At 34.1% G+C, this 19000-nt stretch overlaps 1 protein-coding gene across 1 annotated transcript in view; it reads left to right on the top strand.

Moving 5' to 3' along the window:
* The window catches only part of TBCK (TBC1 domain containing kinase), a 226077-nt gene that overhangs the window by 175951 nt on the left and 31126 nt on the right, over nucleotides 1-19000 (top strand). Inside the window, exon 23 of the mRNA XM_063108114.1 lies at nucleotides 13941-14116. Within this exon, the coding sequence (XP_062964184.1) occupies nucleotides 13941-14116 (176 nt within the window). The remainder of the gene's footprint in view (nucleotides 1-13940; nucleotides 14117-19000) is intronic.

Here is a 19000-nt window from a genome sequence, read left to right as displayed (position 1 = left end):
CCAGTCAGTTAGTCTTTGTCTTTTGAATGGGGAGTTTAGTGCATTCACATTTAGAGTAGTTATTGAGAAGTGTTTAATTCCTGTCATTTAATTGCTATTTGTGTGGCTTAAATATCTTTTGATCATTATTCCCCCTTTTATTTCTCTTCCTCAATGTGAGTTGGGGATTTAAGGTGGAATGGTTTAGCTTCTTTCTCTTTCTTGCTGGCATTTTTCTTTTAACTGGGTTTTGCTCTTGCTTGTGTATTCGTGATGATGGTCACCATTATTCAGATTCCAGATGAATGACTCCCTTGAGAACTTCTTGCAGGGCTGGTCGTGTGATGGTGACTTCCCACAACTTTTGTTTGTCTGGGAAATACATTATTATTTCTCCCTCATTTCTGAAGGAGAGCCTTGCTGGGTAAAGAATTCTTGTCTGGCAGAAAAACTTTTAGTATTTTGAATATATCATTTTACTTTCTTCTGGCCTGTAAGATTTCGGTTGAGAAGTCTGCTGTTAGTTTGATGGGGGTTCCCCTATAAGTGACCTGATGCTTTTCCCTTGCTACTTGTAGAATTCTCTCTTTGTCTTTGAGCTCTGGAAATTTAACCACAATATGACTTGGGGAGGATCCTTTTGGGTTGAATCTGTTTGGGGACCTTTGAGCTTCCTTTATCTGAAGGTCTGTATCTTGCCCTACACCTGGGAAGTTTTCTGTTACTATTTTCTCGAGTAGGTTTTTGATACCTTTTCCCTTCTCCTGCCCTTCAGGAATACCCACAATTTGGATGTTAGAGCACTTGAGATTGTCTGCTATCTCTCTTAGGTTTTCCTCATTATTTTTAATTCTTTTTTCTTTTTTCTTTTTACTTTTTTTTTTTTTTTTGTCTGCCTGAGTTATTTCAAAAAGACCATATTCAAGCTCTGAAATTCTTTCTTCTGCTTGCTCTACCATGCTGCTCAAGCTCTCAGTCATGTTTTTTTTTTTTTTTTTTTGTCGAGTGAGTCTTTCATTTCTAGAAGTTCTGCTACACTCTTTTTTATGGTATGAATCTCTTTGTAGATTTTCTCCTTCATATTCTGTATGTTTTTTCTCATTTCATTGTGTTCTCTAATTGAGTCTTCCTTTATTTCTTCAAGTTTTCTTAAGATCATTACTCAAAATTCTTTTGCAGACATTTCAAGGATTCCCTATTCCATGGAGTCTGACTTTGGGGCTTTACTGTATCCTTTCAGTGGTATCATTTCTTCTTTATTGTTTGTACTTCTAGTGTTTTTTTCACTGATGCTTGATCATTTGGTAGGGGGTTTGCTGCTTCTGTTACACTGAGGTTGGCTGTGGAGTGGCCTTGGTTGCTACTGTGGGGGGTGAACTGTCTTACTTGACAGTAGGTGTGGTGGTGGTTATGTTAAACCAACTTGGTTCCTGTTTGAGACTCTGGTTGTAGAATGAGCCCCTAATGTGTGGAGTTCTGCTGGGCCAAACTTGTTGGGTCAGATCCATAGGCTTGTGCTCCCCTCTGGGTCTGAGGCAGGATGAGGGACCACGTGGAGCCACGTGGTTCCGCTCGCTGGCCGGTGCTGGTGGGCTCACCTGCGCTGTGCTGGTTCGGGGTGGTGGGGTGGGGACTGGAACTCCCCCGCTGCCTGGGTCTAAGGCAGCATATGAGGGGGCCACGTGGAATTGCACGGTTCCGCTGGCTGCTGGCGCTGGCAGGTTCACCTGCACAGTGCCGGTTCAGGGTGGTCGGGTGGGGACTGGAGTTCCCCCCCGCCTGGGTCCAAGGTGGCACAGTGGTGCCGTGTGGAGCTGTGCAGTTCCGCTGGCTACTGGCACTGGCAGGCTCACCTGCACAGTGCCAGTTCGGTGCAGCCCACAGCTAAATACATTATGGACGTTGATGCTTTTATCCCTGTATTCTCATAAGAATTGTCTGAGATGGTTTGTAGTGTATTAAAATAAATGATTAGAGACTCGAGATAGCTGAATATCCTTCCTTTATGATAAGATTTTAAACAGTCTTCTGTGTTTACTGCTGAAACTCTAAATTTTCCTTCACTTGGGATGTCTCAATTATATTCGAATATAAATGGTTGGCTGATGTATGATATTAGCTGAACATTCAACCAGAGATTAATCATGGTAATAACAGTTAATACCATAAGCACTTTAGAGATCTCACTTACCTTGTCCTTAGCACAGCAATAAGGATGAAGAGAAGCAGATCTCCAGGCATTCTTCCTCAGGGTTGTACTGAAGTTTCCAGCCAGCGAATATTTTGGTCATTTATTTCACGTTCTTTGGTTATTGAGTATGGGGAGTGATAGGAGAACTATTCGAAGTGACAAGGAACACCTGAGCAAAAACGGTATTGCTAATCACTTTGGTGTACAAGAAAGAGGGTTAGGGTGAGAGAGAAGGGTAATGAGGTCAGCAGACCAGTTAAATAAAGGCTATACCTTGAAAAGTTAAAGTTTGAGATGAAAAATATCAGTTTGACTAACTAAATTTCTGTGACCTCTAGTCACTTGCTGACTCTACTCACTGAATCTCCAGATTAGTGCTGCCATTGAAACCTGACTATACCTATGCTCTGTGGAATATCAGCTCTATCCCATTTCAGAAGGAAGATATTGGAAGTTCTGCCTTTATGAGTTAAGCTGAGTGGAGCCACTCTCATCTTTACCCCAGCCTGAGAAATTTATCAGGTTCTGGTTTTATTATGAAAATCATTTCCAGAAGCTTATAGAAACTTATAACAAGTAACCAAGCAGCACCAACACCCCCCACCCCCACATTGCCCCCTTGACCCTGTTTTTGCCTCATAAATCACTGATACTGGACTTCTTTGCTTACTGTAACCTCCCTCTCTTCCACCCTCACTTATACCAATTAAAACTGTATGAAATATTTCCCATCTACTTTAAGATAAATAAGTTCTTACTGATCTAACTTTAGATAAGTGTGTCATGCTTATGAGCAGCACTTTACTAAGCCTCACAGTTAGAATCACTTCTGAATCTTAAGCAGAAACTCCAGTGGTATCATTAAGTATTATGTTCAGGTTTCCATCTTTTGTCCCAGGAGGTAAGCAAGAATTTTGAGTCCTATTGCTAGTTGAATATCAATCAGAAATAAGATCATAAAATTCTTCAGTTAAATCATCTACTCCTGCCTTTTCATTTTACACATGTGAAAACTGAGGCCCAGAGAAGTGAGATATCTCCAAAATGATGCCATGTATCAAAGGGAATATTACTCTATTTATAGAGATTAGCTTATACAAAATTTTTTCAGATCACATCTGTGAAAATTTTAGCATAAAGTTCCTAATCACTGAAAAACATTCTCTCTCTACTCCTCTTTGTATTTCATATTCACGTACATTATCTGCCTTCTAATTGAGAGAGGAAAATTCTCTCTAGTGTGAGGGCTATATTATGCAGCTTCCAGAGCATGACGGTTATTTCAAACTCCGTTTCATATACTGTATTTCTAAATTTTAGAAACTTCTTCCCATTCCCTCTAAAAACAAGAGGGGGGAATGAAAACACCAAAATGCCACTGACACAATTTATTGTTTCAAATATGTGGATAAAAATATCTTTGTAGATAAAGTTCTAACTGCAGCTTTTCTTTGTTAAAGACCTTTGAGAATGATTGTTAATGTCTGTGCCATTTACAAAAGCCTGTACCTCCTTATACACGAGCTTAAAGTATTTAGCACTAAGACAACATTCTATTTATTGTAGACACATGGAAAAATAAGAACTGATGAATTTTACTCTAAAAAAAACGTAACTTCGTGTTTTTCCAAGACTTATTAATATCACATAATTTAAGATTTTCTCAGCAGTGAATAGACGTGCCAGCCAAAATTAGGATTTGGGGGCCAATTTTTTCATTAAATGGTGGTGCTGGGAAAACTGGATATCCATATGTAGAAGAATGAAACTTGATTCATACCTCTCACCATATACCAAAATCAACTCAAAATGGAATAAAGACTTAAATATGAGACCTGAAACTTTTAAAACTCCTAGAAGAAAACACAGGGGAAACACTCCAGGATAAAGGGCTGGGCAAAGACTATGACTAAGACACCAAAAGAACAGACAGCAAAAGAAACAATAAACAAATGGGATTATATCAAACTAAAAAGCTGACAGCAAAGGAACAATCAACAGAGTGAAAAAACAACCTAAGGAATGGGAGAAAATTTTGCAATCTACGTGTCTGACAAGGGATTCATATTCAGAATATACAAAGAGCTCAAACAACTTTACAATAAAAAAACAAATAATCCAATTAAAATATGGGCAAAGGGGCTGAATAGACAATTCTCAAAGGAGAACATACAAATGCGGGTATATGAAAAAAATGCTCAACATAACTAATCAGGAAAATGTGAATCAAAACCACTTTGTCATTTTTCTTTAAGTTGTTTGTCCTTTCTCATGACTTGAACTACAATTTTTATGCTGATGATTCAAAAAATACAATACTGTAGCCATGACTTCTCCCGAATGCCAGTTTCTATGAGGATACTTTTTAAAGTTCATGAAAAAATTGAATTAAAAGATAATACTAATCTTCCCATGAACTCTTTGAAGACCCCTTGTATCTCTAACTGAATTTTTGACACTTCAACTTTGTGGTGTCACCTCAAATTCACGTGTCTAAATCTGAACTTATCTTCCCCTTATCTGCCATATGGCACTGTCATTATCTTTTTTCCTATTCACCCATGTTCAAAACTTAAGAGCCATCATTTACTCATCCCTTTTATCTCATGTGTATTTTTCCTCATATTTTTTTCCTGTTCTGTCTCTCATATGTCTATCTTTCTTCCTTTACCCTTTCATTAATCCACTCAATTTTGCTGAGTACCTGTTAAGTTACAAGCTCTCTGCTAGGCAATGGAAATATAAAACCAAGTCCAAACCCCTGCCTTCAAGCAGTTCATGGCATACTGGAAGAGACCAGTATCAGTGATTTATAGAGCAGTGGCTATAAACCTGAAAAACTCCGATTAGATATTAATGAACTAAGCTTTCGAAAATTAAGTTAGTATTCAGATTAAAGTAGGATTCTGACTGAAATTTTTGCCTCATTCATACCAGGCTAAGTTGAAAAAACGTGGAAAGGATTTTAATTGAGTCTTTCTTCAGCATACCTCTAGAGATAGAACCAACACACTACAAGTAGAATCAAAACACCTTCCCAATGTGTTTGGTAGAATTGTTTCACACAGAACACTGTGCTTGAAAACCCCCTGTTCTTTACCGGGCAAACGCCTATTCACCCTTTTCATCTCAACTGAAATGTTACCTTTTTAAAATATTTCTATATGCTTACTTTTTTGCAGAAATATTCCCAAATTGTCCACTTTCTTGCCAAATGAACCATTCTTTTTGTATCATGACAGAAACCAGGTTGCATTAGTGATGAAAATGTAATTTATTTTTGTTGGTAGTTGTTTGGAAAAGTATATTAAATATTTTTCCATGTAGCCAAAAGAACCTTTTCTGTAAATTCTTTATACATTTTGTGAAGAGGTGGATAAACATTAGTTTATGCAAATATTTCTTCATGAAAAAGGCAGAATAGTCCTTACCAATGGAATATCCAGTGAACCTAAGACATTTTTTATTCTATTGTCTATGTTATTTTATGTGTTTTCTAAACCTGAATGCATGAAAGCCTACCCTACTTGATGATCTCTTTTTAACTTTTTAAAATTTTATCTGAATTTAAGAATAATATTGATTTTAATGTTTTTCTTTAACATCTATACATGCTTGCTAATGCCAGATCTTATTACCTATTTTGGTGAATATGATCATGATTTCTCATTCGTAAAGCCTTTTTTATATTGCTAAACATTTTATTAGACAAATCAAATTCATAGTTATATAGTATTTAAGAGAATTATATAATAATGCTGATTGAAAACAAATTGCATGTAAGTTTTTAAATTTTCAATAATAGCTCATACTTAATGACTAAAACTGAAACACAAAAAAGCACTAAGAAAAAAAGTCAAATTAATTTCACTACTTAGAGATAACCACTTTTACAGCTTCTGTGTATCATGCATGTGTTTATCACCAAAGTGGCATCATAATGAATTTATAATTTTGCAGGTCTTTTTCCCCTTGATAATATATTCTGAACATTTCCCCTATTAAGAAATTTTTTCCACAGAGAATTCTTTTTCTTTTAAATTTTATTGGTTATGCATATTTATAGGGTACAAAGCTGACCATCACCACTTGTACCCAAGATGAGATGGCCAGATCAATAATATCAGCATGTCCATCACCACAAATTGCAGTTATTCCCCATGTCTCCCACCCAATTAATCCCCGACTTCCCTTCCCCACCCCACCCCTGCAAGAAATATTTTTCTAAAACATGATTTTAATTGATGAATGGTGTTTCTTTACACGGATTTGTTGCCATTTATTTATCCCATCCCTTTTATTGTATATTGACATTGTTTCCAGTTTTTCACAATTTAAGAAAAACAGTATGTTTGATAAATGTTTAGAACAAACTTCTAAATCAAAAAATGTGCATATTTGAAAGTTTTTAATACATATTACCAATTTTTTTTGAGAAGTTTATGTTGATTAACGTACCCACCAGGTGTGTTTTTCAGTACCTCATCCCTACACCCTTACTGTCAGATTTCAACCAACAAAAAAATAGTACACTCAAATTAGGATGATTTTAAAAATGGATTTATTTACAGAGATAGAGATAACAAAGATGATGGTGGGATGTTGAGGAAAATGTAAGACATAATGCAGTAAATCATGGGTATTAGTTACAGTCCTATTATCACCTGTAGTTAAAGGAGGAAGAGGTTACCAGAACACAGAAAAAGTGAGGCAGGTAGAGAGTGCTATCTTCAGAGAAACAGTGACCTTCAGTTGATGGGCACAGCCAAGCCAATGTACCAAGACAGTAAATATTCTGACCTTATTCTCCTACTGTCTGTACCCATTTAAAAGCCAGAAGACCTAGGGTCCCTCTTGATATAGTCCAAACGGTTTGCTTCCAAGGCAGAGAGCAAGGTGGAAACCAGTGGAGAGTGAATATGGAGGGGCAAACAGAAGATAGCCAGAGCACTTTTCTATGTTTTGTATTTCTGTCTCTGAATACTTATTTATATTTCTGTGATTATTAAGATTATTAATGAGGTAAAAATTTTTATTACCTATTTGTGTTTCTTCTCCCGTCAAGTATATACATCTCCCCTCCTTTTTTTTTTTTTTTTAACTAAGCAGGATTTTTTTCTTAGTGGTTTACAAGAGCTCTTTTTATATTAAGGGTATCTTAAGTTTTTATTCCTCACACATATTACTCTTCTTTGAGAGTTCAGCATTTGCTATACACTTATAAATGTTTCTAGTCATCAGTACTTTTCCTCATTCTTTTGTGATTTCACTTTTTATACTTAAAAAGTGTTCCATCTGTATAAATCATTTTGCTGTATAGTGTTAGATAGAAACATGATTTTATTTTCTTCCAGTTAACAAGTTATCACAACACTGCATTCTAAATAATACATCCTTTCACTCGGTGATTTGATCTGTCATCCTATCCTTTTACTAAATATTTATATATATTTGAATCTGTTTCTGTGCATCCCATTATGTCCTGTTAATCTTTTATTCTATTCTGGTGCAGTACCAATATCATATATTGGTGACTTTTTACAGTTTTAATATATAACAGTGCATTTTATTATTTTTCAACAGTTTCTTGACATTCTCACTTATTTAGTTTTTCAAATGAACTTTATAATTAAAGTTTCAAGATAAAAAAAATCTTTTTGGGAGTTTGATTAAAATTATAATATGTACATTGCTCTGAGAAAAAATATATTTCTTGTAATATTGAGTCTTTCTTTCCAGAAAGAATTAATGTCTCTTAGTTTTCTCAAATGTCCTTCACAAAACTATTTCGTTTCTTTAAATGTGTTAAGCTTATTTCTAGGTATTTTATTTTGCAGTGCTATTTTGATATCATGAATGTAAGCTTTTGCTCATTGTATCTTCTGGCTACTGCTGCCACATCAAAAAAGGTAATGATTTTGTTTTGTATGTTGTAACTAAAACCTTACCAAATTCTTACAAGTTTTATTGGATTTTTCTCACGTAAAGGTAAAAATAATTTTTTCTTCTTTTCTAATATTTATACCCTTATTTGTTTTTATTCTCTTGTCTCCATACAACTCCCATAATAATAATAATGAATAATGATGCTGATAGCTATATTTCTGTATCTTGATTTTAATTAGTCTACCTCTTGTCGTTCACCATTAAGTAGAATGTCAACTATTTGAGATAAAGAACATCTGTCTCAAACATGTCTGTCATCATTCTAATTAAGTTTCCCTCTCATCTTCATCTACCATGAATTTTTCTTTTTCTAAAATTGGGAATAGGGGGCTGGCCAGTTAGGCTAAGTTGGTTAGAGTGAAGTGTTGATAACACCCAGGTCAGTGGTTCAGATCACTGTACTGGCCAACCACCAACAAAAAAAAGAAAAATTAATTAAAAAATGCGAATAGATGTGAAATTTTATCACACGTGTCTTTATGTAACATATAGTGGTGATTATATCCTTTGACTAGTCAAAATGATTAATTATATTTTAAAATTGTCTAATATTGAACCACCGTTCATTCCTGGAATATGCCTTGCTTGGTCATAATATGTCGTTCTTTTAAATTGCTATTGCATTCAGTTTTTCTAATTTTGAAGTATTTCTTTAAATCTATGTTCCTAAAAAAAAAACAACATCTATATTCCTAAGGAATATTGGGGTGTTAGGGCGTGTGTGTGTGTGTGTGTGTGTGTGTGTGTGTGTGTGTGTGTGTGTGTGTGTGTGTGTATTTAGTGCTTCTTTGTCAGATTTAGATACTAGGATAAGGTAGCTTCATAAAATTGCCCGCAGCACTTTTCAATTTTTCTTTGCATTGGAACATTTGTTATGTCATAGGAATTCCCTGTACTTTGAATGTGAGATAGAATTGTTTGGGGAAAATGTGTTTGGTAACCTTTCTTCAAATTAATCTTTTGAAAACTTTAAAATTTAACATATTTTCATAGGTCTATTCAGGTTGTCTGTGACTTTTGGATACATACACAGACACACACACACACACCAGTCTATTCAGCTCTACTTAGGCCTATGAATATATAGTTCTCAGATTTTCTACTCATTTAGAAACAATGTTTTTAATATAAATTGTACATAATGTATTACTTTGAAACCACTTCTATATGCTTATATTTATTCTCATTTATATACAATTAAAAATGAGCAAAAAGAGTATAATAGCATGTTTATTTTTTTCTCATTTCTAATCTTTCTCTTTTTCTCTCTCCCACTCTCCCTCACGTATACACATACAGTCCATATACAGATTTTCTGTCTTCATTTTCCTTTATTAATATATTTATTATTGCTAAATTATTTTGCCTACTTTCCTAAAGATAGTCTAGAGGTCTTTTTTGTTTATTTTTTACCTTCTTTATAGTCACTTAACTTCTTTCTATTTATTGAAGTACATTTTGCAAGCTTTATATGGTAGCAATTGTCATGTTCAAGTTTTCAGTTGAGGAAAGGAAAGATAAATAATTTCACTGAGAAATTTTTGAGGCAGATATACATTTCAGTGTTCTTGATTAACCAGTGCAATGCCAAAGGCCAGAGAGAATTCGATGATTAGTGATCTCTGAAGAGTCTGTCTTGACAATTCAGACATAAGAATGGATTCTGCTCTGTACCATTATTTAATCATATGTTTTATTCACTCACTTATTCATCAAATATCTATTGAGTTTCTTTGTGCCACACCTTGTGGTAGGTTTTGGAGATACAACTATGAAAAGACTGGAACCTGCATTAAAGGAGATTATAAGTCAAGTAGAGAAACAGACAATATATCACAAATACAGTAATTACTATAATGGAGGTATGTACCCATTGTTTTGGAAACATATACATACCCCAGTAGTAGATGATTTGGAAATATTATTTTATTCATGTATATTGAGTAAATATATTTTAATACTTTGTATGTGTGGGAAAATATGCTAGGTCCTAGGGAAGCCATAGGCATTATCTTTGAGTATTTTCCTTCTAGCAGGAAATGAGTAATCCCTCATAATAAAGTTTTGTACCAGATATCTATGGAGACACAGTTGAAAAGAAAGGCTTTCTTCACAGAGAAAGTAATGTTTGAGCTGAGACTTAAAAGGTGAGCAGAGATTTATTAGATGGACAAGTTGTGATATTCTAAGCAGAGGAAATAGCATGTATGAAGGAACAGTAGCATGAAAAGGCAAGAAGTATGCTAATTCCAAATAATATAGTTGGAGATGGGGAGGGGTGAGAAAAGAGGTACAGTAGTTCCCCCTTATCTGGGCGGGATATGTTCAAAAACACCCAGTGGATACGTGAAACCACAGATAGTACCAAGTCCTATGTATACTATGTTTTTTCCTATACATACATACCTATGATAAAGTTTAATTTATCAGTTAGGAACAGTAAGATATTAATGACAATAACAAATAATAAAAGACAACAATTATATATACTGTAATAAAAGTTAAGTAAGTGTGCTCTCTCACGCACACACTTTCCCCCACCCCTCTCAAAATATCTTATGGTGCTATACTCACCTATTTTTAAACCATGGTTAACCACGGGTAACTGAAACCATGAAAACAAAACCACAGGTAAGGGAGGACTACTGTATAAGATAGCAAACATTTATAGAGCTCTTATAGTGTGTCAGACACCATTTTTTATGTAGATTTACTCATTTAATCCTTAGAGTGGCCCAATAGGGTTTAGATAACTGCTCTTATCCCACTTTATAGGTGAAGAAACTGGACAGAGAAGTTATATATTGTACCCAAAGTCACATCCTAATAAGTAAGGTGGCCAACAGTTGGCCCAAGTAGACTGACTCCAAAGTCTCCCACCTGTTATTGGTAGGTATCAACTGATAAAGGCTTTACATGCTATACTAAGGAATTTGGATTTTATTCTATCAATGTCTAGAAGCTATTGAAGTGTTTTTAATCATAAGAGGTACATAATCAGGTTTTTGTTTTTAACTCAGATGGCATTTGGAAGACGGATTAGAAGAGATGACTAGGTGAAAAGAAAAGCAGAGAAAAATAAGGTTAAAGAGGGAGGTAAACAGCTTGCATAGTTCATGTAAGAGATGATGAAGCCCTGAAGGAGGGCAGTTGAATCAAGGAATAGGTTTGAGAGATAATTGGTTGGAACTTAGGGATATGTTAGACAGGAATAGGGGAACAAGGAGGAGTGAAGAATTTACAGTGATTTCCAGATTTCTGTCATGAATAACCAAGATGAAGTTACTGCTAAGATCCATAACAGAAAATATGCGAAAATTTTCTGTCTACCAGCCCTGTATTCTCTTGGCTAAAATGCCTTTAAGCTATATAGGGGCTTTGTTTGCTAGTTACATATACAATGTAAGAGTATACAGTCATTCTCTCATTAAAAGTCTGCCATTTAAGTATCATAATGAAATCATTTTAAGTATCATGATGAAATCATTCTCCCAATAGCTTAGTGGACACAGCAAAATACCTGCTTTGTTACTGGGTATAAATTTTGGTTTGTTTGCTTGAAATTATCACTGCTATATCCAGATAGCCATTTTAGAGGTCCCACACTACTAAAAGATTATTTTCATCAGTAACACTGATAAGTAAATTCTGACTCTAGATTGGTAATAGAATATGAATTTTTTTTAAAATGTAGTTCTCAGGCAAATTCAGATGACTGAATTTTGGACATCTAAACATAATATTCATTGTACATACTGGTTCTTAGACAAAAATGGTAAATTAATAGACATTTCCAGAGTTGTCCTATAGTTATCCTAAATTCTTGTCTATTGTCCATAAATAAAGTCCCATGAATTTGAAACCCTAGTCACACAAGGAAAATACCAATGTCTATAATACTAAATAAAACAGAAATTTGCAGAGGAAGGTTTATTTTTATGCCTCTAAGTGAAAATGTTACAAAGGGAAAAACTGGATTCTGTATTTTTTAATATTATGATTTTCTTCTTCATAAAGCAAAGTAGTATAATTTTTTTCTAAATCTAATTTATTAATCTCCTAAAATTAATTTGCAAAGGAACTTGTGCACATCACACTAAAGTTCTTTACTCAGGCACATTCACAGTTCAAAAAATTATGAATTTTTTGGCGATATCTCTCCTTTTGTTCTTACCATTTTATGTAGCATTGTTCTTTCCTTTGAAAAACTCCTCACATATGATGCATTTGATTGGAATCAATGCCAAGGTCAAATCTTTCTTTAAATCAACTAATTCTTCATAGAGAACACTTTGGTCAAATCCTCGTCTTCATGAGCCAGGGTACTCCTTTTACTCCTTTACTCAGTTTGAAATGCCACATTCATCACTAAATGACTAAAAGCAGAACTAGTCTAATCAAAAAGTTCTTTATTTTACATTTTTAAATGTATGACTTTATGTGATGGCTAGGAAAAATACCTATAGAGATTGCAATCTAATGAAAAAGGAGATGGAAGCATCAATTGTATGGCTTGCTGATTTTAAAGCTCTTTAATCTTTCTGAAGCACTTTTAATTTCAGAATATTTAAGTAGCTTTAATTCCTAATATTAAAAAAATGAAAATTCCTAATGCCTATTTTTTATTAAAAGCAATAAACCCATCAAGCTTAACAATTTTCATTTCTATTTAAAAGTTAATGAAGTGAGAGAAGAAGTGCTTTACCACTAAAGAATTTAGGGCACAGTCAGGGAAGCCCTAGGGTAAGAGCTGACATCAAATTCCAATTGAAAACCATTTTTTTCAAAATACGTCAGTCAGATAAGTGATTAATATGGTTTATTTACTCCTGCCTACAAACTGTAAATTGGACATTCTATATGTGGAATCCCACAATGGAACTGAGAAGAGAGAAAATGAGTAAATCAGATGATACACTATTTTGATAACTTATTAAGCATATAAATTAAATTTTCTCTTAAATCCCCATGTTTTCAGACAAATGAATTTTGAAAGTTCTTAACTTCTCAAGTTATATCACTTAACTTCTCAAAGGTGACTAAGAGTGTTTAATAAATTTATGTTGAATTAAGCAGAGTTGCATTGCATTGCCTGTTAGGGAGTGGGGGATCCTTCTCCATACTAAATAATAGAGAGAATAATTTTAAGTTGTCCTTAGTCTGAATCAGTCTCAAGTCATATAACAGACACATAGACCAGTGTACTGGTTTAATAGTCTGGAGTCTGATTTTATCCCTTTTACAATTAAGATACATTGTCAATTTAGTTTACTATCTAAGAAAGCATTAGCTTGCTCTTTATTAATCTCTGAGAATCTCTTTTTCACTCAGCCATTCACACATAACATAATATATAAGTCCAACACATATACTAAAGCCAGTTTCTTTAATTAATATATGTACTGAATTACAATGCAGTTTCTCCTATTGCCTGAGTTGTAACTAATGTTATTTGTAAGACCAGTACTTTTACTTGAAGGAAAGTAAAATGTGCTTAAAGGAGCTGTTTTTAAAGATTCACAGCACTCTCATAAGGAAAAATCTGCCTCATCATTTTCTATATGTTTGAACCAGGAGCTTGCAGTGAAGCCAAAATAAATAAATAAATAATGCTTTCTTTATAGATGTGACTAATAAAGAAGTAAACCTCAATAATAAGAAATACAGTTATACAATAAACTGCTAAAATGAGATACAGTTTCCTGTTCTCCCATATTCTGTATTGATTGGTATTAAGCACCTGAAGATATTCTATTATTGGATATAGTTTTTCTCTCTATAATATTCTCAATATTTTTGTTGTTTGTACATTTTTTTTTTTCAGTCAAGAGAATCCATCCCATTAAATGACCTAAAATCAGAAGTATCACCCCGGATTTCAGCAGAGGACCTGATTGACTTGTGTGAGCTCACAGTGACAGGCCACTTCAAAACACCCATCAAGAAAACAAAATCCAGTAAACCAAAGCTCCTGGTGGTTGACATCCGAAATAGTGAAGAGTATCCTTTACATATGTGGTTTTAAAGGGTGGTACTACCTTATTCATATTGCTTACTTTCCATTTAAAGGATATGTGGTAAAAACAATGAACATTTCTGGAATTCCTCTGAATTCAAATAGCTAAATTACTCTTAAACTGTTTGCCAGAATGGTCTTGCATGAGGTTTCATAAGATTACATTACATACCAGAAACCTTAAAATGTTTTTCGAACACTACCAGAATATTGGAATATTCTTGGTTCTGTGTTTCTCTGGTGTATATTGCTGTTCTTGAAGGCATTTGAATCCTTCATGTTATGATAGGAATTTTAGCAAAGATGAAGAGTAAGTATATGCCTGGTCTACCTCTAGCCTACAGAAAAAGTTTGCCAGATCTCAACATTGAACTTGTATTTATTATAATTTTCAAAACATTGGCTAATAGAAAACATCCATTTTCACTGAGTATAATTTATTTTTCACTAAGATTTTACTATAAACATACCATAACTTCCAGTGATTTTGTTTGGCATTAAAGTATAAACAGCTACAAAATACTAACAGTTCAACCTTTCCTCTTATATTTTCCTCATTTGTTAGATTCTCATGAAGAATGCCTTGATTCTCAGTTCTTTAGAGTCTAGGTAAATGGTTTTCATACTTTTTTTTTTACAGAGCGACTTTCTTTTAAAATAAAACCTTTCTTGGAAAATCAACATATAAAATGTAAATGGAGAATTTATTGTAATTAATTTTCTTCATAAGTTCACATTTATAGCATTTACTAACTATAAGTGCTATTAACGAGGGTTAGCAGGTTGGTGGTTTCTTATATGCTGAAATTAGCATATAACAAATTTTCAAGTGCATATTTTTAATCCCACTTTTTGAAATGAAATTCAACCCATACATTTACTGAACTCCTTCAGAAATTCATAAAATCTTAGGTTACTGATAATACAATTTAAGAGCCCACAATTTTAAATAATAAGATCCCCATCTTTTTGTGAAAAATGCTACTTTCTATTTTCCCTAAATTGTGAGACCCTTGACTTCGGAAGAGTATAAATATCAGTGTTTCTGGCTGTTAAGGCTTCAAGGATATGGGAAATTCCTTAGCAAAGTAGGTGAGTAGACTCCCAAAAGTGGCATTAAATTCCAGTTGACTGATCAGGGGCCCCTGCTCTAGAAATTCTACTGATCTGTTACTTAAAGGATTTAAAAAGTATATTATATACTATCCTATTTTAATTTTAAAGACTACTACCAAAATAATTAAAACAGTTTATGTATATGCCACTTCTCTGATATTTCCTTTCAAATAATTTAATTAACTACTGAAATTTAAAAACACATGCAATATGAAAGTGACACTCAACCAAAGTTTTCCAAACCTCATAGTCTGATTTTTTTCATTGATACTCTCCTTTATTTTCTGCAGGATAAATACAAACAAAAGAGCAGAAAGCAGAGCAGCTAGCCTGAACATTGTTCCCTGAGTATGGATACGTCACCTAATATATGAGTGCCTCTGTGTCATCCCACAGTACTTGGACAGAGACGTGGCTTAGATGTTTTACTATCTACACTTGGCGGGCTAAAGGGAGAGAATCAGTATTCCTCTGTGCCACTTGCCATTACAAGGCAATGAAGAAAGGAAAATAATGTCACACCCATCTTTTATGCCCTTCCGAAGGGTCCAACTTGTGAAAGTTTCTAAATCCCTTTTTGAAAGTCCATTTTAAAACTAAAGCATTCTTAAAGTTGGGCCATTTATCCTCACAGTGATTCTAACTTTTTCTTTCCTGTATCCTCTCACTTTGCCACATATCTGCACCTGTCACATCTCTAAATATCAAAGGTTGGCACCTGTGTCTCATGGTGCTTTGAGAGAAGCCAAAAGCTAAACTCTTTTCCAAGAGTCATTGGGTATCATTAGGTCTCTACTAGTATCGAGAATACAGTGAAAATTGACGCTATAGACGTTCCTTCAAATCTTACACACAGACCCAGCTATTACCTATAGTACCTGTAAGTATAGAGAGCCTAATCCCACATACCAACAGAACAAATCTACCTGTGGTTGTCTTTATACAAATGCAGCCACAAAACCAAGGAAAACTGAACTGTTTTAAATTTTGGAAAGCTATTGTAATACTTGGAAGGAGGAAATATGTTATATAGGTTCTTTCCTACTATAATGACTTATAAGATTTAATCCATTTGAATTCTTTTTTATTAAATTTTCCCTAAAGCTACTAAGATGCTGCTGTTTTAAAACTTAACAAATTAAAGCCTATTGCAATCCTAGTAATATTTTTTAAAGTAATCATCTTTGCAGAGTAACTCTTAATTCTCACCAAGGTAAATCTCTGCAGTTAAACTCTAGGATTTATGTGACTTTGCCAATCTGTGTATGAAGAGTCTAAGTATTTAATTCTAGCATATTTTTGAAATAATTTCATTTCTCCCTTGCCATAAAATGTAATCATACACAGTATAGGAAAAAAAGAAACTTTCTATAACAACATTTCCTTCCCCAAAGGAAGAAAGTTGTTTTTAAAATGTTATTTACAATATTTTCCAAATTGTTTATAGTCTTCCTATACTGTTTTTATCTTCTACTTTGCTTTTATAAGTCATTTAATTTGGTAGACTTTGTATAATACAGTTCTTACATTTTCATAAAGGTGAAAATTTTGTTTTTCTAAATTGTGCTTTCAGGAGATGAATGGCTAAGATTAGGTGTCATCCCATCTTTTTTACCTATGTAAAAAATTGAAATGATTGATTATGAAAGGGAGGGAGACTATCTATCCTTGAGCAAAATAAGCTAATTTCTACCAATGAATTTAAGAGTCAGCTTTACCACCTCTCAGAACACTCCCATGCCTGATGCCTGAAATTCTACTGCTAAAGCTTCAGTCATTTAGTTTGTAGTATGAATATTTCCAGTTAAAATATAAATACCCTGAAAGAGGTAATATTTTAATCTGTTACCAGTTTTTGCATTTGTAGCTGAGGATAGGCACATTAGGACACTAGCAATCTTAGGAAATGACCCCTAACCCCAGTGGGGGCCAAGTGACTAGAGAGTACAGAAAAAGACAGCTGAAGGACATGAAGACAGAGTTCACCCACTTGACAATAAAAATATAATGCACAAACTTTAGAATAAGAAGGAACCTAGACAAAATCTAGTCTAAACCCTTAACATTAAAATCAAAGGCTTAGGGAAGCTAACCAGCAAAGTTTTTGTTGAAATCGTAGTTTACTTTTGTTTGTTTTTTAATAAGAAAGAAACATGAAATGTTAATCTAGGTAAAGGTTCAGAACAAATATTTTTGTTCTTCAATATATCATGGGGATTTTGGAGCAAACAATAATTGCATTTTATCCTTTTTTTTTTTTTTTTTTTTTTTTGACCGGTAAGGGGATCACAACCCTTCGCATGGTGTTGTCTGCACCACCCTCAGCCAGTGAGTGCACCGGCCATCCCTATATAGGATCTGAACCCGTGGCCTCGGCTCTAACAGTGCTGCACTCTCCCGAGTGAGCCAAGGGGCCAGCCCATAATTGCATTTTAAAAAGAAACAATGGAAAATGATTCTCATGTAGCAACATAAATTTCCTAAGTAATGTTAATAGTTTCAAAGATAACATACAAGCCAAACTGTTGTTTTCTTTAATAGTTCTAAATACTTAGGATTTCAGATTTCCTGAAGTTTATATTAAGAGTAGTCTTAGTCATGTAAATGTGGGTCAAACTAATGTTATCTGTAAACAGAAATACTTTGAAGGAATGTTAGTCTTGTTTGCCTAAACTCGGGCTGAATTTTTACAACTTTATTTGTAAAATTCTTACCTTTGATTCTTTTTTTAATATCAAAATCTATAGGAAAGACAACCTTAGGTTTAGATTTTTCAATTTGAAAAACAAATAAGCTCAGTTGTTTTCGTTATTATATCATGTTCATCTTTAGTGAATGTGCTAGACGTATTCTTGTCTCAATGCCTTAAGAATTAACTTCTAAAAATTTCTTCGAAGTAATTTAGAGATACTTGTTGTCAGAGTGGGATAGATAATGATAAGGAAGTTTAGTAATATTTTTTTTTAATCTCATTTGGGTTTAGATTCAATCTACCCAAATTAAAAGTTTCATCTAGTTGTATTAAAATTTAATTCATGGTATCTGAATTAACCATGTATAATGAGAGGGTATATGATAGTCACTGCTGAGGAAATGTCTTCAGTGTCTGGATTAATAGTTATAAGAAATGCATTAACTGTTGAAGAGCTGCTGTTTGCTCTGACACCCATCCATAACCCCAATTCCTAGGGTGCCATACAGTACCATGCAATCAGCCAGCCAGTCCTGTTTGAGGATATGCTTTGCAAGGCAATGGGGGTATAGAATTAAATCACAGTCTCTGCTGACCAGAAGCTCACAGTCTTGTAGCTAAAATAGACCCATTGAGTAGATAAGTGCAATACAATGTGAAATGGTCTATGTCTGAGGCATACCCAAAATGTCAAGGGAATATAAGGATGGACACCTAAACCAGGTGATGCCTGAGATGGGTCTTAAAAAACAAGTAGAAGTTAGCCCAGCAAAGAAGGGAGAAAGAATATTTCAAACTGAAAACAAAAAACAAAATACAACCTAGTGTATAGGGCCCACAGAGGGTAAGAAAGACATGTGCAGGGGATTAGAAGTACAGACATACATCAGAGTTATTGCAGGTTCAGTTCCAGGCCACCACAATAAAACATATATTGTAATATAGCAAGTCATATGAATTCTTTGGTTTCCCAGTGTATAGAAAAGTTATGTTTACACTAAACTGTACTCTATTAAGTTTGCGATAGCGTTATGTCTAAAAACACAATGTACATACCTTA

Source organism: Cynocephalus volans, chromosome 9 (assembly GCF_027409185.1).
Source record: "Cynocephalus volans isolate mCynVol1 chromosome 9, mCynVol1.pri, whole genome shotgun sequence".
Taxonomy (NCBI): domain Eukaryota; kingdom Metazoa; phylum Chordata; class Mammalia; order Dermoptera; family Cynocephalidae; genus Cynocephalus; species Cynocephalus volans.
The sequence above is the reverse complement of the archived record's forward strand: the minus strand, read 5'-3'. Positions and strand labels throughout refer to the sequence as shown.